Here is a 23,183-nt window from a genome sequence, read left to right as displayed (position 1 = left end):
TGCGCGCGATCGATTTATTGAAAACTTTCACCGAAAAACTCGTCATGCCTACTCGCTCCTTTTGAGGCAATTATCTATCTTGCCTAGTTGCACGAGTGAACTGCCTCGGTGACCCCTCTCCTCTTAAGATGATGGATCAGTCGGTAATCACACCTCGAATTTTTGAAATTGACACTCTTTGACATCGTTCGTCCGATTAAAATAATAAAAATGTCATCGTACGCAGCACGATCGCAAAAATCCGATGACATTTTTATTTTTTCGATCAGACGAACGATGTGAAAAAATTTCCTTTTCAAAATTTGCAGCTATCTCTCTCGCACTCACGGTTGTGATTACCGACTGATCCATCATCTTAACACACAAAACAACCTGCTGTTTTTCAGTTACCGATCCCCTCACCACTCATGCAACTGATAGATCACCTTAAGACAAGAGAATGTGAATTCGCGGTACGAAAGTGTGTGTTTCGAGGGACATCGCGTATGCGTCAGTATTTATAAACTTGATGAAAGTAAATTGCAATGAAGGAATGCCGCTAATTTCTGCAGGTTAATTTTTGGTTACGTATGCTCTGATCCCGAGGCTCGGGGATCGGGGATCGGGCGAAAAGCAAAGCAAAGACTACGTCCCGGCGATAGCAAATCGTCACACCGTACCGGGGGGAAGAAGGGGGTTTTTGTTCAGTGTCACGCTGGCTCCGTTGTCAAACCGCGTGTCGTTTTACCCCCACTGTTGCCACCATGGAGCATATAAGTAAAATGATCGATAAGTTGGTGGAACCGTGGAACCGGGTGCTCGCTCGCTCACTCTCACTCTCACTCGCACGCTTGCTCGCTCCTTCTGTAATATCTTATTCGAAACGACGAGTCAATCCTCACAAGTATGCAATATAAATTTCAACCGACAATTCAACATTACGTTACGAATATTCACACACGTATGTAAATACAGGAGAGAATTCACGCGCAGCGGCAAGGAGCAGGGGGAAGAGACGAGGGGAGAATGAGGAAAGTTGTAGATGACGCGATTTAATGTTTATTCGAGGAGACCGAGCACAAAAATTCAACACACATGTGGCAAATTATTAATCTTCATCGAATACCGATTTTTCCTATTTTATTCTTTTTTTTTTATTCTTTTAAATGTCTTGTAATTCGAAACACTTACCAGATGTAGAACGGTGTTGACGACCTCCCGATTGGAGACCTGTCCAACCTCGATGAGGCCGATCAAGACGGCGAATTTGAGGCTATCGTTCATCGCCATAGCCACAACTTCCTCCGGTCTCTTGATGTCGCTGAACGGCGGACTCTTCATGTCCGCCATCGTTATTATCGTAATAACGTTTTTCCACAGACGCACCAGAGCGTCGTAAATCACGCACCCACAAAGCCCTCGATCGTTACGAGAGACGGAGAGAGAGAGAAAAAGACCGAGAGAGAAAGATACCGAAAGAGACCATACGTTCAACCAGATAATCAATCAAATATATAAAATAATAAACAAAAACAAAGATATTTTTCGTAGCGCGTAAAGACCGCCTCTTTCAAAGTCCCGAGCCTCTACCCCGTCACATGATAATACAACACACAAATTGATCTGCCATGTTAGAAAGTAGACACTGTTGTGAGGAGTCTGCCAGTATGCTAAAGCTAAATGTCCCTAGCATAGCATAGCACCAGGCGGTGGTGGTAGTGTGATGATGGTGATAATGACCCGGGTGGCGCGGTCACGCCGCCGGTGCGCGACCGAAGCGACAGCGGGCGGTGTTCGCGCGATCCGCCATCGCCCCGCCGATATCCCGGTATACCGGCCGTACCGGCAAAGTTAAGAAACAACAGTTGACGAAATCCCCTCATTTTAGCCCATTCCATTATAAAAAATATAAAATTCTTGCTTTTTTCGAAACGTATGTAATATATGAATTGCCATGATCGCAATTCTACTTTTTCTCTATTATATATTATTTCTCTTCTCGATCCTCTTCTGCTTCTTCCATAATTCTCCTGTAGTTTCACATTTTTCACTTCTCTTCAACACATTTGTTCTTAGCGCAATGATCTAAGCTAAAAATTCTTATCGTAATCGCATCCCATTTACTGTTTATCTCTATAGGATTATTTAAAATATTTTTCCTTCGCCATAAGTAGAATTTCACTCTTGTGGTGTAATTTATTTGGTCCAGTTTCTCAATTCTATCGAAAAACTATAACAATGGACGATACCGCGTATATAGGCATGGCACTGACCGACCGACGCTTACGATATTCTCTTCTTATATGTATATATTCTTGCACTCTTCGCCATCTTTCTCTCAACTAAAACCACGACTAAACTAAAAACAATCTCTAGCTGCTTCTGCTGCTGCTGGCTGCCCAGGCGCCCCTGACGGCCTGACGGTGGATACTGGTTGTCTGTGGCTCCAGACGGCAGCAGCAACGACTCGCGTCTCGCGTCTCGCGTATTTTGTTGTGTGTTTGACACACCGTTGTTGTGTGCTCAGTGCTGTGACACATCAAAAATGGCTGCCGTCGACGTTGAACGCGCTAAGGTGAATCTTTATCCATGCAAATATTAACGTTATTCGAAACAGTGTCTTTACATTTTCTCGCCCTTTTGAAATTCAAACTTTGTGAAATAATTTACAAACTTGCGTTGTTTAAAAAATAATTTATATTGATAAAATTTGAACAACTCCCATAGGGCGTTGGTCATACTCCAGTCTTTTTTTTAATCACTATTTGGTCTATAACAGAACGAAATAACGGTGTGATAAAATTTCATTTTGGATTCACATTGCTCTGTTGTTGTATTGATTTAATGATTTAACAGTAATCCGACCAAATATGCTTTTGAGGTTATCAATAACTGCTTCCATTACTATTTACGTTGTGGTGTCATTATTGTTTTCATTGTTGTTAGTTGGAAACCAATCTTCGAAATCTTAAACTATCAGGCCACGTAGGCTTCGACAGTTTGCCCGATCAACTGGTCAATAAATCGGTGCAAAATGGATTTGTGTTCAATATCCTGTGCATTGGTAAGTCATCGTCCAAATTTTCTCTGCAAATATTTTGTGTCGTCTTGTCAAATGATGAATTTTCATTCGTGATTTCCAATAACTAATAGAATACAATGAATTATCCTTTTTTGCTTCTGTCCATTACCGGTCATTAGCGATAATCCATTGTCATTTGAACGAGTCCCGATTATTCTTTATGCCTCGATTGCTTTCGATTATTCATTACTTATCTCTTCTAGTCCACAACGACAGTTTAGTCAAAACTCAATACGTTCCCTATGTTCCCGCTAATATAAAAGGCTGAATTAGTATTCTCCAATGTTTGAATGTGTATTTATGTGTAAATATATATTCAATTTTACCGGATGCAAATAAGATTTCTCAATAAACGGATATTAACTGTATAAACAGGCGAAACGGGACTCGGAAAATCTACGCTCATGGACTCGCTCTTTAATACAAGCTTCGAATCCAATCAGAGTCCCCACAATCTGCCGTCGGTGAAACTTAAAGCGCATACATATGAACTACAAGAGAGTAATGTCAGGCTAAAACTGACCATAGTCGACACCGTCGGTTACGGAGATCAGATCAACAAAGAAGACAGTTTTAAGGCAGTCGTTGATTATATAGATGCACAGTTTGAGGCGTATTTGCAGGAAGAACTGAAGATAAAGCGTTCCTTATCAACTTATCACGACAGCAGAATTCACGTCTGTCTCTATTTCATCTGTCCGACAGGCCACGGGTCAGTTTTTCTTTTTTTATGTTTTTTTTCTGCATTACTCAGCCGAACGTGCATCGGAACGTCGCCATTCATTTATTCGAAATTTCAGATTGAAGTCCATCGACTTGGTGTGCATGAAAAAGTTGGATACTAAAGTCAATATCATACCGATTATTGCCAAGGCTGACACAATATCAAAAACTGAATTACAAAAATTCAAAGTAAGCTCAAACTTAAAGTAAATTTTTTGGAGACACAAAAGTTGTGTCAATAAGAAGGCTGTGGAAGAGAAAAAAATGTTTATTGTTTTTTTTATCTTTATTATAAATACAAGAGTAAAATAATATCGGAACTGCAAAACAACGGGGTGCACATATACCAATTTCCAACGGATGACGAGAGCGTAGCGGACGTTAATTCCTCTATGAATAATCACGTGCCATTTGCTGTGGTCGGAAGCACGGATTTTGTACGCGTTGGCAATAAAATGATGCGATCTCGTCAGTATCCATGGGGAACCGTACAAGTTGAGAACGAATCGCATTGTGATTTCGTCAAATTACGAGAAATGCTCATACGTACCAACATGGAGGATATGAGAGAAAAAACCCACTGTCGCCATTACGAGTTGTACCGAAAGAAGCGTCTTGAGCAGGTAGGGTGTGAAAAGGGAACGGGAACAGATCCGTTCGGCCGTATTCATCATAAATTTGTTCTCTCAAATGGAAAAACCATAAAAATATGAATGAGAGTGAAATTGGCGGGGTAAATTTCTATTAATATCAACGAATCTCGTAGATGGGTTTCAGCGACGTCGACAGCGAGAACAAACCGGTGAGTTTTCAGCAAACCTGTGAGGCCAAACGTTCCACTCACTTGCAAGAATTGCAACAAAAAGAGGACGAAATGCGTCAAATGTTTGTCGCACGAGTCAAGGAGACCGAGGCTGAGCTCAAGGAAGCCGAAAAAGAGGTGACTATTTTTAATCTATTACTTCTTAACTCCCCCCATAATAAATTACAATTTGAAAAAAAAAAATCGCTAATTGTTTGTTATACGTGATCTTTTTTGGACTAGCTGCACAACAAATTCGACAAGTTGAAAAAAGATCATACGGAGGAGAAAAAAAAAGTTGAAGAAAGTCGGAAAAAGTTGGAGGACGATATACTTGAATTTAATCGGAGGAAGACGCAAATAGCTCAACAGGCTCAACATCACACTCTTACTTTGGGTAAAAATAAAAAAAAATAATGAATTTTACGAGGAAGATTAAAATCCTGGTAATAATTCCGCTGAATTGAAAGACTTATAAGATATACGTATAAAAATATGATATACTATAGAAAATCGTGCGTATACAATATGTTTAAATTTTGCGTGATCGGATTGGGCGAAGACGGCGACTCCCCTCAGTTTACTGTAAATGCATCTACCACTCCCATCCGTCCACAATATCTTTTCATCCTCGTACGAGAATATTCCTTCAAGTATTATCATAGCCTATAAAGCGGCGAGAAGTATTACAACGGCGATCGCAATCGTCGAATAAAACCTTTTTCATTTTCAATGAAACCATCATCGTACACTTCGAATTAATCACAAACAAGAAATCCAACTTTTTCAGTGCTCTCTGTATTTTACATAGAAAATATATTTAATACTAAGATACTTGAAACCAGTGCTTTTTTTTTTTTTTTTTTTTTTATTCCTAATCCTCGAAGAAAGTAAGCGTAATTGGATTGATAATGGTTTCCATGAACTTTGCAATTAAACATTTTATTACTCAACAAAAGGTAACAATCGGATTACAATACAATTGTAAAATAAATCTCAATGCACATAAGTTCGTGTGTGGTGTATTAATAACTAATATCATCGTGTTCGACTATTCTCCCGCGAGAAAAATTTTCATCAACTCGATACGTATTTCAGAACGACCCGAAAAATACCAGGTACTCACAAACCTGACGATCCGTTTTTTTGTCTTTCTTTTGTAAATCCAAAAATGATCAACTCAAGTTTATTTCATATCCTCGATTTCTTTTTCTTTGTTTTCCATTTAAAATATATTTATAGCGACCAATTGATTCGATCGATCGTGATGCAGTTTTTTCTCGCAGCTGCTATAGCACTCGATCGTCTCAACTTTTTTACTTTTGTTAACGAAAAGTTTGCAATTTTTCTCCTTCAATTTCGCATTATCGGGATAGACTAAAAAAAAAAAAATGAAATAAAAAATCAGGTAAATAGCCTCAACGCGCCGAAAAAACTCGTCTCGTGTTCCGTAGCTTTGGTATTCTTCCTTTGCAGAGTGTACTCTTGCATTTCTGAAAAAAAATAAATAAAAAAAAAAATCCAACACTGTCGTTCAACTCGGTACGCCCAGAGTTATCTCTTTTCCAACTTACCCCTCGTCGTCTCACCTTAACCCTAAGGATTTGTATAAAAATACAAAAGGTAAAATTACAGGCAGTTACGTGTGTGTGTGAGTGTATATATAAATATAAATATATATGTATATACGTGACGATAGGACGCCTACGATGTGAAGCATACAACTGGCATTGGGGGGGGGGGGGGGGATGGAGTACCATCTCATATCGAAAGGATTAGATGGGCTCGTATTTTTGGTGAAATACGCGTCCTTCATTTTTCCATCTATATAATGGAATATTGTCCCCTCGATTGGACAAAACCGAATTCAAATTCCCGCTGACATTACAATTCCCGGTGACGTGAGTTTTTATCGTAAACCGTACGGCGTGCAACGATAATACAAGAATTTTTTCAATAATTCATTGTACCGCGTTAAATACGGTGAATATATTGAGTAACAAGGATTTGCTCGACCGACGAAAAAACCTCACTATTTCGCTCAGATCGTTGGTAATATGTGTACATCGAACAGACACCTTTGGTCTGTCCGGTGTACACTTTGGCAGGTTCACGCAATCAACCAACGTTCATTGGGGAGTTGCGTTCGGGCCCTCAATGTTACCCTTTTCCGAATTACTTTTAGCCAACCTATTCTTCTCGACGAGATCTTCTCATCGTGATTTTTTTAACCAAAAAATGCTAATCCTCACTCGTCCCACAAATGTTTACAGAATAAATATGTATAAAAACCAATTGGATCATGAGGTGCAACCGACGGAAATTCGCAATGGCCATAAATGCGCTCGATCGTTGCACTTTGTTACCCGCTATCAATAGAATATTATTGTTTTTTTTTCTCTCTCTCTTAGGTGTGCCTAAATTGAGTGTTAACGTTTCAAAAATATCCCGTCAATCGGCATATGAGTCGAGTTTATCGATTAATCTTTCTTCCTTCTTTCTTGTCTTCCTGAGAGTTTATTTGCACTCGGTGTGTTTTCGATCTTGATCGTGGCCATTGCGTTATATACTCGTCACTCAATTACTTGCTGTCGATAAATGTGTGCACAAGTGAATTTTTGCGTGATTGTGTTTGCATAATTGTTGCTGTTCCTCATCTTTCTCATTTTTCGATTACTAAAACCACGGCGGGAACGACTGTATCGAACGTGCTTCTTCTATTAGGTGCATAAATTCTTTACATTTGTTATTGTTGAGACACGTCGAAACGGTTCGATGACGCGTATCCGTTACTTTTAACCGTTGGATCTCGTTGGTATGCAAAAATAGTGATTGTACGATATTCGTAGCAAGTATATATCTCTCGTGCGAGTGTGATATCGTGATTCAAGTATTTATCACATATGTATATATCGATCGCTGATCACGTCGTTCAAGATCTTCAAGATGATCTATCAGTTGTTCAGTCGGTAAAAATCCTGTTGCACGCTTTATTCCATTGCACGCTTGATATTTGAAAAAAAATATTTATTATCATCAGAGAACAAGGTGTAACTTTTATTTTTCTCAAAAATCATGGACGTCCGAGTAAACCGTGCAACCATTTTACATTTACTCTCGGACTCGCGCAAGTGATAGATCACCTTAATCGATTATATCTGGCGCTAGATGCTTCACGAGCGCTTTGACAAACTTGAGCCGCGCTTATCCCGTACGACTGATAAAAAACGATTTGTCGTTTCATGGTACAAGCGGTATATGCGAGTTATCAAAATACTAATGTCTCGAAATACATATGTTATATGTATTTGAAATATCTATTAGGCAGACTGCGTGAAATAGACTATGATGATTTGAACGTGAACATGCGTCCGGAACGATGGAGACCCATCGCACGTGATGGAACTCTATGAAAACTCTTATGTGGAAATACTCTCGTTTTCCAAAAATCGTCCGTAAAATTCGTTTGTTAAATAAACGGCCATACCGATAGAGGAATGCATGAAAGAGTGAAAGAGTTGATTGGCCAAAGGATTTGAGAGAGAGAGAGAGAGAGAGAGAGAGAGAGAGAGAGAGAAGGTGCAAAGAGTGAGTAATTTCAGTGGCCGGAAAGAGATTCGGACGGATGGCTCCGATACTTTGCCCGGATGTGAAGAAAGCTGTGCTTGTTGTTGCGGGGTGGGGGTGTAGTTTCGCGGGTGAGAACCCTCACCTGACACGGATCGTGCCTCGACAAGAAATGCTCAAGGGTGTCCCAGCCTCCGCCGACTCTCACCATCATGTGCCGTCCTTTGAGGAGCTGCGGATAAAAAATCTTCTCATTAACAACCGCTCACACTATACCATGCATTTTCCCATTTATATAATTATAATTTTTTTACCCTGATGAAAACATTTCGTCCAGCGATGTAATAACGTCCTTCCCCGACTTTACGAACTTTGAGCTTGGAGCATTTTTCCGAAGGGCACTGGCAGAGCCTTTGTACAGCCTCGGCAGCTTTTCTAACCTGAAAATACGCATATTTCGCAGCTATGTTGAGAAAAGGGCGAGTGCGCGCAATCGAAAGAGAGGCCGATAAATGGTGGTACAACGAAAATATTATCACATTTCCGAGGCTCGAGAATTATAAAAATCGTACGGAGACCTTTCGATCAAGTTCGGTGATTGGTCCGGTATGCTCGGGTGGCTCCGCCGGCGAGGGTGAAATTGAGGGTGATGGCACGTCATCGGGATCTTCGGCACTTCCACGGGACCAATCGTCCTCGGTCGTATCGCTAGGCACACCGTCACTTCCGGTCGGACCGTTGTCGCTGGCGGATCGACGCATCTCCGGTTCGTGATTGACCGTCGGCGGAGGATCGAGCCATCGATTCGCCACCGTAGCCACCTCCGATGCCGAGCTTAAAAAGTGTACCAAAATTCAATACGCACGACAACAACGCTAGCTGTTACGTACCGGTCAACATTATATCTATATCACCGAAGAAAAAACCTTTTCCAGGGCGTTCGAAAATTCGACTTTAACTTTGTACGTATACGGGAGAGTAATTGAGAGAAGCCTAAGAAATAACATGTTGAACTCGTTCCCAAGATTGCCTCAAATTATATAATAATATCTTATTATCCGTAAACGTTCGACCATGCGTGCACTGTCGCTTGAGCTTTTTTAGACTATCACCGGCACCATAAAAAAACTGACCTGCTGTGCTTTATTTTGTCTGGTTGGGGTCTGGGCGATGGGGTCGGCGAAGGTGGCTGAAACTGCCATGATACGAGGCTGCTGTGCGAAATACCGCTGTCCGATAGACAGTGTAAATCTCTTTCCTGCTCGGCTGCGATCTCCCGTTCGAGTTGAACTATACCCGGTGGCTCGAGCGAATATCTCGAAGCGAGTCTCGCCACCTCCAACAGGCAGAGGACCACATTCCGTGGCTGACCGTGCAAAACTGTAAAATCCATATCGATTAACATGTAAAATACCAATGCAACCGCAATTGTCTCCTCGTCGATACTCGTTGATGCATGTCTTCGAAGCGAAAATTTAATATCACAAAACTGAAACTCTCCAAAAGCCCCTCGCGGCGATACAGGCAGACGGCCTGCCTTGTCGCACTCATCATTAAATTGAACAATTATTTGAAGAATGAAAAAAAAAAAAAAAAAAAATCATCATCGCTTGGCTGCTTGTATCAGCCGCGAGAAACGCGAGAACGCTTGGAAACATGAGAAAAAAAGCCCGAAAAGCGTCCTATTCGGGTACAAGTTAGATGTGCTTCTGAGGCAAATAGGAGCAGTCGAAGCGCCGCCCCGTACTTCGATGTGTGGTATATAATTATATACGTGGCGCAGAGTAACGATCCGCTCGCTCTCTTGTCAAGCATCATTCGCAATGTGCACCCCGTGCGCGCTTGAATGCACACAACCATCAAGAATTTTATTTTTTACAAAATTCAAAACTGTGGCTGGCACAATGCTCGACGAACAGAGAGAAAGAAGAGAGATTTGCATTTCTTACCAAGATCGTCGCTTTCAAAAAGAAGATTCTCGTGAACTCCGAGTCGTCGACAAAATTGTATAAAATTCTCCATATTATCCCTCGAAAAGAAGCTTCGCCGAGCTGCATTTTCCCAGCATCTGCCTCGTATAACGGGCGTTGGCTGGAAATCAGAGTCGTCAACTTTAAAACACAGCTTATTATCACGAAAAAATAATAGCAATAAACAATAATATGTAATGAACGGACTATACTATCATTAGTACTTCAAATTGGACATGACGCTGAAGTTTGCAATGTTCGAGTCCAACGAAATGATTTAAACCGGTGATGATTTTGCGGTGACTTATTCTGTTATTTGATGAGTACTCGATACGACCTCGGTCCGAGCTTGACTGACTCGTTATATATGGTAGTTCAACCTGTAAGTACCTCTTACGAACTACTTTGATCCCACATTGACGAGGCAGCACCTTACAGACACGGGATGCCGCAGAAACCCTCCAATAATTTCAGTAATTCTCCAATTTCATTTCCTGGCGAATTTGCAATTCGTAGGTTTTCAAGCTGCACCGATACTTTGTGAAATCAAAAATTGGCGAATTACAAATGTTTTTTTTTGTCCATTTCGTTAGAGTCCAACGTTGCAAACTTCAGCGTCGTAATTGGACCCCAAAGCTGGCTTATCAATTATTCAGTTAAACTCGTCTCTGGTTTTAAAACGCGAATCGATATACCTCCTCCTAGTTTATTTTATCGTTCGTTTTCCAATTCTATGGCTGACGCAGAGAGGATTTTTGAGAACCCTTACGATTGCGATATGAGATCGAAAAACTCACCCCCTTGACTCTTCCGGCATCAACGGCTGTTCTTGCTTTTTCCTGTATTACCCGAGCCAATTTACAAACCACGGCGCCATTATCGAGAGCGTCAAAGAAATTCTCGCCGGTTACGTGGTCCGTGTCTACAAAAAAATAACAATATTATTTTATAATAAATGAATTTTTTTTGTCTCTTCTTAATTTGACAACTAGAATGCGGGAAAAACGTTGTTACATCGATAGTCTGAAATTTTTCTTGCATAAACGGCAGCCGTTTCCTTTCGTATAATAAAAAGTATAGAGAGGCGAGCAAAGGCTCAAAAATCCTTTACCGCGTGCCCCCTGCAGCGGCTATAGTCAAATAACCGGCGTGCATATATACTTTTGAACGTATCATCATTTTGTTCTCTGTCCCGAGTGCGTACGTATACGAGCATAAAAGCTGATTTAGCGGTATTGCGATGCCTTGGTGACTCACCGGAAGTCGAGCCCGACCCAGCTCGGCTACTACTCGTTTCTTTTCTCATCACAACTCCCTGCTCTCGCTCTGTTTCTCTATCTTCTCGGGGTTCGCACAGAGTCCTTCTCGAACTCACGAGCCCTCCAACGAGCATTCGAGCCATGCGAATGTTTTGTATCGTGTACCGCGGGCTCATTTTCTTCCTCCTTCCTCCTTTTATGATTTACGAAATTCCGAATCGTAAAGGAGGCAAATTTATTCTTCCGAATTTCTTCGGTAAGCAACGGACGAATATCCGATGGACCTACCGGTTTCCTACCTACGTCTTTCTCCATAATTTCCGTCATTATTTTGCTTCATCAACTTTCGATAAAGTAGCCAAATTCATTGAAGAATCCTGCTGGCTGGCTAAATATCCATATTGTGTCGCATTCATCTCTTTCACGCTACACATACATATATCAACGGTGGTGGATTAGGAGAAATTATTTCGACGGGTTATCGTTCTATTCTCGAGGCAAGCGCGATTAGTTGGCGATCGGAGAATGCTGAGACTATATTCGCAATAAAATGGGTATACGCACGGAAAAAATGGACATATAGAGGTACGACTGGATAGATGAAAAAAATTGTCCCCTTTTGGAATGAAAACGGTCGTGCCGAGACAGTAATCGCGTCCCGCGTCGGTTCGATCCCCGCGCAGATCGATTATAATATACGCATATACATTTGAATCGAGTTTGCGAGTGTGCTCGTTATTGGCTTGTATACATGCGTATCCAACGCGTATATGCGCATTGAACGTTGTTACATTCTCTGTAGCAAAGGAAAATAAACTAAGCAGGCCAGGTGTACTATATACCAGTCGAACGCATGGCCGGACTTAACGATGCAGCTGTTGATGCCTTTTATTTTTTGTTCTTGTATATTGTATTTTTTCAAGACTATGCTCGAAGAGCATCATTCAGGGTTGCAGGAATTGTCCAAAGCATATGCCGGTTATTTACGGGACTTGCAATAACTGTATAAGACATTGCAATTATCGTTATCTTTTAGCGTCACCGCGCGTTTCGACACCATTTTCAAAATTGCATAGTTCACGATTCGCGAAGAATATACGACATGCGCTCATACAACATACAACGAAAGTTAAACACCGCGAATACCTCGCTGTTTTCGCGGGTACGCACACCGGTGGATCGCTATAAATCGCTCAGCTCTTCCGACGACCAAGTCACTTTTGGAGCACGCATCTATATACTGTCGGATCTAGTTTGCAGTTTTTGTCTCTAAATTATAGATGGTCAGTCGCGACGATCTCAACCGATGCAACTAAAAGTCGCGACAAATGCGCGGTTGAATCTCTCGCCTCTCCGGCGCTCGCCCACCGCAGCTAGTTATTATATAGTTATATTCGCGGATATAATTCAAAATGGGACCACGGCAACACGACTTCTTTTTTATCGCGAACGCTCGACCGAATCGTATTTTATTCATCTAACTTTGTTGTGACACACTTGTTAAAAATATTTCCTGATATCCGCATTTCGCCTGGATACTTACCAGCACGCGTTTTCTCGTCTTTATTGTCCCATAGCACTAATGAATTAGTGCTGTATCAATGATTTCGTGCAACTTGACAGCGGACATCGAGCCGGTGCTTCTCGTCCCAACTCATGATCTTTTTTCGCCAACCCCCACAATCTACGCGCTATTTCAATCGTGTCCGTACAGAGGCGCAACAAGATCGGCCCCCTTACAAACCAATCATCTTTGCGAAAAGATGCGCTCGTACTACGCGTGACAGATGCAGTCTATATATCCGCACTCCCGATTGTCAAATACTCGTGCAGTTCATCGTCTCTCCAGCTATTTAAATGACCCTTCGCTCTTTATTTATTTCTGCGCTCGTCCGCATATGATTCTTCACAAAACCGAAGCTCTTGAAGGCGGAGGCTCCCTCCCGTAGTATAAACTGCTCCGAGTGAAATGATGAGACAAAAAAAAACTTTTTAACGATAATGCCGATTCGAGACTATCGGTTTTCCTCTACGGAGGTTGTCATCGTTTATGCCGTTTTTCAGCGCGGTATATTTAATAGCACATGCAGTAAATTTATCATATTTCGGGATAATCGAGAATCGAAAAGCAAGAGAAAAGAATCTGCTCCTATACATTCGCGATTCGAACTTTCGATGCGCGCGGTAGTTTCGAAAAAAGAGGCTATTGTAAGGCCATGCACATCCGCGATTATTGTTCCGAAATCGTGCGTGCGCGAGAATCTTTTTTTATTTACGACCGCTCGATTTGCCACGCTGTGCGCTCTCGTTCAGTCTGGAACGAGAGCCGCAAGCCCAGCACGAAAACTCGTGGTGGCTTAAATAACGAACATCTGCGGCAGGGCTCAACGGGAGGGCGCTCTCTCCCATCGATAAACAATGAAACCTTGAGGTCGCGCACCCACTGCGCGTTGCGAACTCTGTGCCGCGCGCGCTTCAACCAACCCGATAATTCTCGTTGGTACAAGTTTTTCAAATAAACTGCGGCAAAGCCGAGCCGAATTCACATCGCTTTCACGTTCGGTTATGCGTTTGTTTGTTTGTTTATCGTGCCAAGAGGCTACCGATAAATGACAATAATTTTTCGAATAATTAAGGAAAAAAAAAATAGTATACTTTGGGGCAATCTCTGGAAGCTAACACGAGCAGGATAACTGAGCGATTGTCGCCGAATAAAAAAAAATGAATAAGGTATACTCACTTATCGTTTTGTTGATCCAATCGGCAAGATCCTCCTGAAGAGGTAGGAGCTGTCGACTTTGGGCGGAATGAAGACGCTCGTTGTAAAATTCGGCAAACTCTTCCTCCTCGGGCGAGGGTCTGGGAACATCTGCGCGAGCGAAGGCCGATACGGAGGAGGGTCCCCAGCTGCTACGATATCTCGTGTTTTGCGTGGGGGGGAAACGATTCGTGTACGACATCGTCGAGAACGAGAGAGTCGGCGAGATGGATGCTTTTTCGGGAATCCAGATAATCTTTGAGCAAAGAATTAAGAGAGGGCACTATCGCGTTTTGTCATTCCCACACGACACACTTCGGAACCTCATCACTTTTCATCGATCTCGTAAAACGCTGCCGCCTCTTTTTATTCTCTTTACTTTCTCTCGGCGACTGCGACTACTACTTCCTCGAATACCCCTTGTCGTTGTTCCTCTTTTTATTATCCGCAAGTCGAGTCGACACCGGAGTCAGCAACAGCAATATTAACAAAGACTTCCGTCTTGCCAGCATGGCCCGTAGTGGAACGCGCCTCGCGACTATGCGCCCCTGCGTGTAATACATATATAACATATACCACGAGCCCTCATTGCAAAAGATACAATAAAATACGATTTTTTGCTTTTCATTTCATTTTATTTCATGCACGAACGCATCATCGCGAAGCGCGCTTTATCACATTTACTTCTAATTATATATAAGGGAATCCTCAAGAATCGCGGCGGTCCTTCAGGTTGTCCGCGCACATCGTTATCAAACGGCAATACGAGGAGGAAGCATGAGATAGGTATCAAGTCGCAACACACGCGTACAATTGGCGCGCGCGCGCGCGGGAGTTAAGAAGAGTCAATGCCCTGCTGAAGAGGCTCTCCGCGGCCGGTAGCAGAACAATTGAGAGCTATCCATATAGAATGCGCTTTCCGAGCAGAGATGAGGCAGCCTCAATTGAATCTTATTGTCCGCCGCCGCGAAACCCGGGCCCCGGGTCCCGGGCTTCTCCCGCTGCTTATTTCTTTAATATACACGCTCGTGGTCGAACGCGCAAACGTTTCAAAACTTTTGGCCGGATGTTGTAGCTAACCCGCGACAGCCCCTCGATACAACATTTAACCACAACCGCAACCCTCCTACGTCCTATATCCTATATTTTCGAAATTTCACATGATCATTTCGCATGCAGTTGGCGGAATAATCACGCATTGAAAATTTTCCAATTCCGCATGAGAATCAGCAAGCCCTCCTTATTGTAAGATAATAATGTAACCGCGCGGGTGGCGGCCCTTGAGCGCGCAAGAGCAGGGAGAAAAGGAAGCGTGGAAAGATTTTATCCCATGCAGGAGAATGACGAAAGAAAGGAGGGCAAAATGGACCGCCTGTCCGTTCTGCCCCATGAAGTTGGAATCCGAGGCAAAACGGGCCATTCAAAATCTGAAATATTCAAAAATTTTCATAATTTTTTTTTTTTTTTGAGCCCAACTACTTTTTGCTCAAAATTTGCCCCGAAATTTTTTTTTCACGAAATTCCAATATTAGTTCACACAGCAATTATAGCCCAGCACGGTCGACCCAAAGTTCATTTTTTGCATGACTCAAAAATATGAACCAATTTCGACTTAAGATTTGACTCATTTTTCCTCCCGAGAGGTTCGGCCCGTTTTGCCCCGAAATTTTTTTTCACCAAAGACGAATCGCGCTCACCCCCGTTGCTCATTCTCGTATATTTATCGTTCGTTTATGTTATTCATGGTCACCGTAGTTAGGAATGATCGGTCGGTTATACCGGTGTATTGCGATTACGCGAGTATACCGGTTGCAAATAATCATTAAAAAATTTTCAGGACAATTACGAAAGCTCTGTCATATTTATAGTTTCCCGCTTCCGATGCTCTCGCCCTCGCAGATGTTGAGAGGATAGAAAAAAACAACGAAAAAAAAGAACGGAGCGGCTCACCGCACGAATTGTGGGTTGTGCGGGATGAGCCGTGTCAACACGATTTTCCCGGCGCAAAAACCCATAATTGTTCATAAGTTATGCGAGCACATTGCGTACGAGTGTGACTGAATAAAATTAAAAAAAATAAAAAAAAAAACATGCGCGCAGGCACACGCACGCATATGTAGATGGGCGTGAGTGCTTGAATGGGTGGGTAGAGGTGATACGAGTGATACATGCCCCGTACATGTGGCCAAGTGTTTTGAAAATGGCGTAGGAAGATCAGCCGGCTATTGCATCATAGTCATCGGTACGTAACGTGTAACGAACGCCTATACGCGTATATACGGAATCCTTGCTTCGGTCTGAATCTGAAACTGATTTTTAATCCGTCGTAATGACGCGGGTATAATAAGGGGGAAATTGGTGATGAATCGATTGAAGCGAAAGAATCTTAGAAGCGGTGGCAGGGAGAGCGAATCGTGAGCTATTAGTATTGCCAATTAAAACGCATAAACAGAGCGTGCCTCACCTCTCTCGCTCTCTTATTGTTCACTTTAATTATCGCGCGCGCGCGCGCGCTTATTACGCACAATTACGCGAAGCGAGATGGACGATTTAACTCAAAACACGCGAGATATTCGTGCCAAGTTTCACCATCGAACATTTATTTTTCATTCTCTTTTTTCTCTCGCCTTTCGATTGATAGTTTTATTAAATAATTAATAAAGTTAAATATAGGGAGGCGTATATCGGTTGGAAATCAATTCTCCCTTCAAGTACTACCTATATTGAAATTATTTCCGTGCGGCTGTCGCATTACCCCATCTTATTTTTCATCGAACGATCCGATTGGAGCATTCCAAACCAAAACGACGGTCTCAACTTGGGTTTATTTGATAAATATATATAGAAAAAAAAGGGATTCCAAAATAGCCGCCGTTTAATTGGAGATATTCGCCCCCGAGCGGCTGCCGCCGATGTAACCGTTTCGTTTAAAAGAAACGATGTTTCTCCGCAGGAGAGAAGAGTAGTACCTAATACGTGCGCGCCCCGTTAGCGGTAATAAGATTGAAGCGCAATAAGACAGTTTTGGAGCGTGACCGCGTGTGGTACTAGCGGTAGAAGGAAAGAGTCCGAGGTCCGAGGCGCAGGACTCTCACGGTTATGCCCATAGCTCTCTACACGCAAATCACGAAGCGGAGGAACATCCGAAAGAGATTTCGCTGGTGAATAATGAGAGAGGAGCGAGAGCGAGCTTGTCACGAACAAGATCCGATTATAAGCTCCAAAAAACCTGTTACATTTTATAGTGGCATGTATGCCGCACTACTCAAAATTTCTACGAGATAAAAATCCGTGTACGCGGTAGACAAAACGCTTCGTCAACCAACATTCGAAACAATTTACAATTTACAATTTTTCTTTCTCTCTCTCTGCGCGAAATCTAGGCGTTATTTTCTCCTCAAATCTAAACTGGCGTAAACATGTCTCCTCAATCTCTTGAAAATTTCACGCTGCACTGCATATAAGCTAAAGGGGCAAACAGGAGATCTCTTTCACCATCATTAAGAGCTAAAACTCGTTGAAAAAATTGTATTACCGCACCTAGATTATTGCTGCTTGGTTTACAACGACATAACCGAATAATTGAACTTCTTTACCGAAACACTCCATCTTATCTTAGCGAGCTCCTCCTAGAACAAATCCGGATCTTCGCGACGCTCAATGCGCGCACTCCACACTCCAAAAATCCCTTCTCTATATGCCGGCACACCGCACTGCCATTTTTGATAAATCTTTCTCAGTATCCGCTATACGCTTCTGGCGCTCATTATATCTGTATCAAAATTGCTATCTTCAAGAAACGCCTATTCGACTATCATTTCACTATGAAATGTAACAATTATTATGTAAGCCAAGTCCTAAAATATATGCATATAATCTATTCTCTCTGTGAATCTTCTTAACCATGCGAAAGTTTCATATAAAAGTGTATCTAATTCGTAATAATGCTACAGTAACATTGAAACTATTAAAAATCATATATCATTATACTTACTAAACACTACTTATAAGTCAAAATTGTATATATTAATTTATTGTTAAAAAATTGTATACTTTACATCATCTTAATTTCATGTGCCCCACAGTACTCTAGGGCATAAATATATATCATATCATATCATATCTCTCTCAAGTCTGTCCCCAAGGGGAATCATCGTAGAACGGCCTGCGAAGAAAGATAAATTGGTCCACCAATTGATCCTCTCGCTGGTAAATCGAGCTATTGTTGTATCGGCGGAAGAGGTGCGAGTAGACGATATGAAAAGTCAAATGTTGCGCGTGATTGAAAAGACTAGAAAAATGTTGGTTAAAGGTAAAAAAAAAGGTAATTATGCAGTTTGGTTACTTTTGCGAAAAATGCTGGTAAACATTTTTTTTTTCCTTGAAGCTGTTGATTGCATCATAGTAAGTAATATTCCATGGGGGGAGGCTGAAATTTCCCATAAACTGCATGAATGATGGAGTTTTGAAGTTCTCACTAGGCTTTGAAGTCGCGCTAGGGGGGGGGGGGGGGGGGGGGTGAACACACACACACACACACACACACACGCGCGCGCGCAAGCACGCGCACGCACACGCACACGCACGCACACACAGCAGAGGCACAATAATATAACAATGCAAATGCTATTGAATATTTTCGTTTGTTTTGATTTCATCGTCTTTCAATCGTCTTTCATCGGCCCGTATCAGAGCCACCAAAATTTTCAACGTTCTTCACTTTATTCACAATTTCGTTTCTTTGGGTAGTGCACGTGTGGGTTGTGTGTGTGTGTGTGTGTGTTCACCCCCCCCCCCCCCCCCCCCCCCCCCGCCCTAGCACGAACGTCAATATATCGAATATTTATGATAACTTCAAAACCCCATAACTCATGGAGTTTATGGGAAATTTTAGCCTCCCCCCATGGAATATCATTAGCGGCAACCAATCGAAGGGGCCTATAAAAAAAAAAAAAAATTCCCCCACTTTTCGAAAAAGTAACCAAACTGCATAATTACCAAAAAAAAAAATCATTGATAGCGCCTGCGCTTACTTCACCGATATGATAACGCCGGACGCGCGATAAACTATTGATGAAATTTGAGATATAAATAATTAAGATCGTTCGATCCGAAATGCCGTTAATGAGATTTGAGGGAAGAAAAGTACTGGGCACAGGTGGTGCTATGCGGCATGTGCCGCGATTGTTTGATATTGCATCGAGGAGATCGCGAGTCACGAGGACGTTGCCCGATTCCTTACAAGTTCTTTTATGACTTAACGCGCGTCGCACTGCTCCCGATCGGGCGAGTTAAAAATTTCTCGCCTTGCGAGAAATATAATAATATTGTTTTAGAATGAAAAATCATTCGGAATGGAAAAACCATGTGGAAAAGAAGCGTTAAAGTTTTAGGAATGGGGTTGCAACGTTCGAAAGTTCTGTGCGCGCTACCGCGGCGAAACTCGTCATCATTCGACTCTCTTAAAACAAAAACGGTGGATGAGCACGCGATAATGAAAAACGATTCCAGAAGACATTCAGCGCGGAGTCTCGTTGAATGAGCCCAACAAGCAAACACACGACTGTTTAACGGGTAAGCTCTTTTTTATTTCTTCGGGACACGACGCAATAGCATCCGTTTAAATTCGAATCATATGCTCTGGAATACAAGTTCCTATATATCTTCCTGAGTCTATATAGATTTTTTAAAATACGTTAATCCCGTTCGATCGATCAAATTTTCATCATCCTCTCATTGAATTTTCAGGCTGTAAGGAATCGGTTTTTGCGCGCTTATCGGCTTACAGAATTATGTACACCCCTCCAAAAGCGGAACGAAATACATATCTCAATATCGATTCGTGGCTGCTCGTGCACGGAGCCAGGCACTCGCAGAAACAGAATCCAGAGGCAAAAAAAAAAAATCTCATTCCCTCAATTGTGAAGGTTGATTATTCAAGGCGGCTAGGAAAAATGATATCGGTTTGCAAATAGATTCGAAAAATAAAAAGCATGCGTCGTGAAATATATATATAAGACCACCGCGACCCGGTGAGCGAATAATCTTGAACCCATCGTGATCAATGCGACAGGCGTAAATTATAGCACGTAACACGTGAGCGGATCTCTTCATGGTTCATCGCGAATAATCGCGATACGCTATATACGAATGAATGGAGGCTGCGACGATTCGTCGGCATTGTCTTTTACTCGCAAGACAACATTGCTTTCATTTGATATGGCTAAATACATATGTGTAGCGAACCATTCTACAAGCTTGAATTCATTGCGCGTATACTTCGACCATGAAATCTTTTTCTATATCGCGTACCAAATGTTTTCTTTTATAGCTGTATGATCCTTGCGCGAGCTAATATATCACTAATAATAAATATTATTTCAACGAAAATTCGCGATATATTTGTGTATGTGCGTGCGCCGGTGTCTTTCGAGTCGAGAAGAAAAAATTTAAGCAGCTTCGAGCGGCGCGCAAACAAGAAAAAAAAACCAAACACCAAGTGATATTGTCGTCGAGGGCAAAGGGGCAGAGCGCTCGCCGCTCGAACGATTCTCACGTCGCGTCGCGTTCGTCCTTGAATGCGACAACGTACGAGGACCGAGGGCTCTTCGCTGGCCGGTTGACGAAAACAAAAAACAAGTGCGGCCGAGCCAAGTGACGCCCGATGAAATTGGTGGGCGAGAAACTATGGTGAGTCAAGTAGAAAGAATAATATTAGTCAGTCGGGAGAAAACTATTAACGATCCATCGGAGATGCGTAAAGAGGCGTTATGTCGGACAGCAGCAGCCGGTCTTTCCATATATGATTTATTACGTACCGATCATTCGATCCTTAATGTCGTTGGTCGAGCTCTCGCGCGACAATAAATGTACCTCCCTCCTCGCCTAGTTTCTCAGTCCAGTTCTTTAACGACGTCGATAACGGACGCTGCACGCGCATATATATGAGCGACGGACGCCAAAACGTCCATATGGACACATCAATTACATGTAAAAAGATACATATTGACATTCGTTTAATTGTTTATGCCCGCCAATACGAAGGTAACGCGCCGTAACTCTTCTTGGTGAGTAAAACTCTCGCCGAAGCGAAGGCGAATTTGAGGTTTCAGAAGAAAATCACCCGCAGATATTGCAACTTGCAACGCGATTATGTCGACGCGCGTTTAACCAGTTATTTTCCAGTTTATCAGAAAACGTTTTTTTTTTCTCCTCCTTTCTCATTCACATACCGATTCTACCAATAAAAAAATAAAGCCTACAGTATAAGTAAAGCTTCGCGCTTACTTTATTGAGAAACGACGATCGTACCGGTCTCTATCGTTCCCATACCGATTGCCGACGCGCCGACTCAGCCGACTGCCGCTATACTGAGAATAACGAGTAACGACGAGGCGGCCCGGTCGCTCGTGCCGCGCCACCGCTCTCCTCTCCTCTCCTCTCTCCTTCCTCTTGCTATCCCTCTCCTCTTTCGATGTAATCCCTTATACTCGCCCTCTCCCATCTCGGGTGTCTCCTACCCTTTGCTGCTCGCTTCTCTAACCCTCTGCGCCTCTACCGCTCTACCCTCCCTCGTCTTTACCTTCGTTCCCTTATCGCCTCCTTTCTAGCTCCATATTCCATCGCTCGCCTATCGCTATCCTTACCTATATATTCCTCGTATAGTATGTACTAATGTAAGCGTGTGAAGCCAGACCGGTCAGACACCACGTGTCACCAACTTATCCTAACCGAATACTCCAACGTATCATTTGCAACCCCATTGATTTTACGACGTCGATTTTCGAATTTCAATTATCGCATTCGCAAAACATTCTTTCACAACTCTTGAAAAAATTTCCGTGACTCCCGATTGTCCCAAATTTTCGTTCCGAACGAACGAACAACTGTTTTTTTTTTATATTATTTAAAATTTTTAATCCTGACCCGCCTGTCACGTGCGACACCCTTTAGAACGAAATCGGATGGACGAGATTATAGATGCCGGCGCGCGCGCGCGCGCGAGTACATGAATTTTAGCGTATGCGCAAAATGTTGGACCGATCGAGCTGCGTGTACCCTCGACGCATAATCATTCGCACACACGCACACATGTATATATTTGACGCATCCCCGCCGCCTTAGGAAAAGCTCTCTCCGCTTTCCGCTTTTCTCTTTTATACAGGCTGAATCAAAAGTCGAAAGGGATTGTCAGACATTGTCGTTGTGCGAATCCACTCGATCGCTCGCAACCGCGGACGAGTCCCTGCAAACGCACCTGCTGTATCCCTATTACATTCTATATGTCCCCCGCAAGAACCAATGTTGCGCCCCTAGCCGTTTGCCACTTTCGTTCAAACGTCATCAATTATTATTCCTCGCCCGAAAATTATGAAGAAATCAATTGATTGTATTTCATCCTCCTGCCGGGCCCCCTATCTATATTCACAATATACCTGGTACATTTATTCATGAGTTTATTTCGTCGGTATCCTTGTCCCTTTAATATCGAGCTTCGCTTCGTTTTCTCATTCAAATAATTACATTCTTATCTTCTATGTCCCGCAAGTTGTGTAACGAAACGACCGATTAACTAGTACCTTTTTTTCATATCGCAGCCTCTTAACACGGTCTATGTAGGACATGTCACGACCAGATACATATAACGGAAGTGTAAACGAATCCGGCCCTCCGACGACGGTTCCTTGATCAATACTCTCGCTCTTCGCCAGAACCGCGAGGTCTCGCTTCCCCTCATCATTTTTTTTTTTTTCTAACGCCGTCTCGTTTCATCGAGGATCCACCTCGTTTCTCCAATTGAACCCAGCACATATCCGAACTATAATATATTATTATACATTATCGTTATACCGAGAGAGAAGAATTGTATTAGAAAAAAAGAAGCTGCTTACTAATAATAGGTGCTCATCTTGAATTACAAGCGAGCCAATGTTTTAAACGTATGTGCGCTCATTATTTACTATTTTTCATATTACTTTGAATTATAATTTGAGAGCATTCCCCGCAGTCAAATTCGTTTGAGAATGTTGGCAGAGTCTCGCGG

General features: G+C 42.4%; 3 protein-coding genes across 10 annotated transcripts in view; 1 reads left to right on the top strand and 2 right to left on the bottom strand.

The window, feature by feature from the left end:
* Positions 1-1,634, bottom strand: part of rg (rugose) — a 182,872-nt gene extending 181,238 nt beyond the window's left edge. For all 3 annotated transcript variants that reach the window (XM_043412602.1, XM_043412604.1, XM_043412608.1), the window contains exon 1: positions 1,171-1,634. In XM_043412602.1, coding sequence (XP_043268537.1) covers positions 1,171-1,329 — 159 coding nt within the window. In that variant the 5' untranslated portion in view covers positions 1,330-1,634. The remainder of the gene's footprint in view (positions 1-1,170) is intronic.
* A 765-nt stretch (positions 1,635-2,399) lies between these two features.
* Positions 2,400-5,427, top strand: LOC122406689 (septin-2). Its single transcript, XM_043412292.1, has 7 exons — positions 2,400-2,554; positions 2,926-3,043; positions 3,437-3,773; positions 3,862-3,973; positions 4,087-4,407; positions 4,551-4,724; positions 4,830-5,427. Exons 1-7 carry the CDS (start codon positions 2,525-2,527, stop codon positions 5,001-5,003), a joined length of 1,266 nt encoding a protein of 421 aa, XP_043268227.1. The 5' UTR covers positions 2,400-2,524; the 3' UTR covers positions 5,004-5,427.
* Positions 5,428-5,509: 82 nt separating this feature from the next.
* Positions 5,510-21,494, bottom strand: LOC122406688 (growth arrest-specific protein 2-like). Of its 6 annotated transcripts, XM_043412291.1 has the most exons (10): positions 20,959-21,494; positions 14,123-14,688; positions 10,921-11,045; positions 10,103-10,244; positions 9,287-9,533; positions 8,732-8,987; positions 8,468-8,593; positions 8,299-8,385; positions 6,161-6,182; positions 5,510-6,079 (listed from the first exon to the last, which is right to left on the bottom strand). In XM_043412291.1, the coding sequence occupies exons 2-9, from the start codon at positions 14,340-14,342 to the stop codon at positions 6,177-6,179; spliced, it is 1,209 nt and encodes a 402-aa protein (XP_043268226.1). In that variant the 5' UTR covers positions 14,343-14,688; positions 20,959-21,494; the 3' UTR covers positions 5,510-6,079; positions 6,161-6,176. The 6 variants fall into 6 exon arrangements, 5 of the variants coding, with proteins under 5 accessions (XP_043268226.1, XP_043268225.1, XP_043268224.1 ...); XR_006260048.1 differs by having other exon boundaries at positions 6,161-8,385; XM_043412290.1 differs by having other exon boundaries at positions 5,510-6,182.
* Positions 21,495-23,183: the final 1,689 nt, after the last annotated feature.

This window comes from Venturia canescens, chromosome 2, assembly GCF_019457755.1.
Source record: "Venturia canescens isolate UGA chromosome 2, ASM1945775v1, whole genome shotgun sequence".
Taxonomy (NCBI): domain Eukaryota; kingdom Metazoa; phylum Arthropoda; class Insecta; order Hymenoptera; family Ichneumonidae; genus Venturia; species Venturia canescens.
Note: the sequence above shows the minus strand (reverse complement) of the source record. Positions and strands in the feature narration are given on the sequence as shown.

Coding starts and splice junctions, on each gene's coding strand:
- LOC122406689 (XM_043412292.1), top strand. CDS start 2,525: ATGGCTGCCGTCGACGTTGAACGCGCTAAG. Junction 3,044..3,436: donor GTTCAATATCCTGTGCATTG/GTAAGTCATCGT, acceptor CTGTATAAACAG/GCGAAACGGGACTCGGAAAA. Junction 4,408..4,550: donor GAAAGAAGCGTCTTGAGCAG/GTAGGGTGTGAA, acceptor CGAATCTCGTAG/ATGGGTTTCAGCGACGTCGA.
- LOC122406688 (XM_043412287.1), bottom strand. CDS start 14,342: ATGTCGTACACGAATCGTTTCCCCCCCACGCAAAACACGAGATATCGT. Junction 11,046..14,122: donor TTGGATCAACAAAACGATAA/GTGAGTATACCT, acceptor ATTTTTTTGTAG/ACACGGACCACGTAACCGGC. Junction 8,386..8,467: donor GACGAAATGTTTTCATCAGG/GTAAAAAAATTA, acceptor TTTTATCCGCAG/CTCCTCAAAGGACGGCACAT.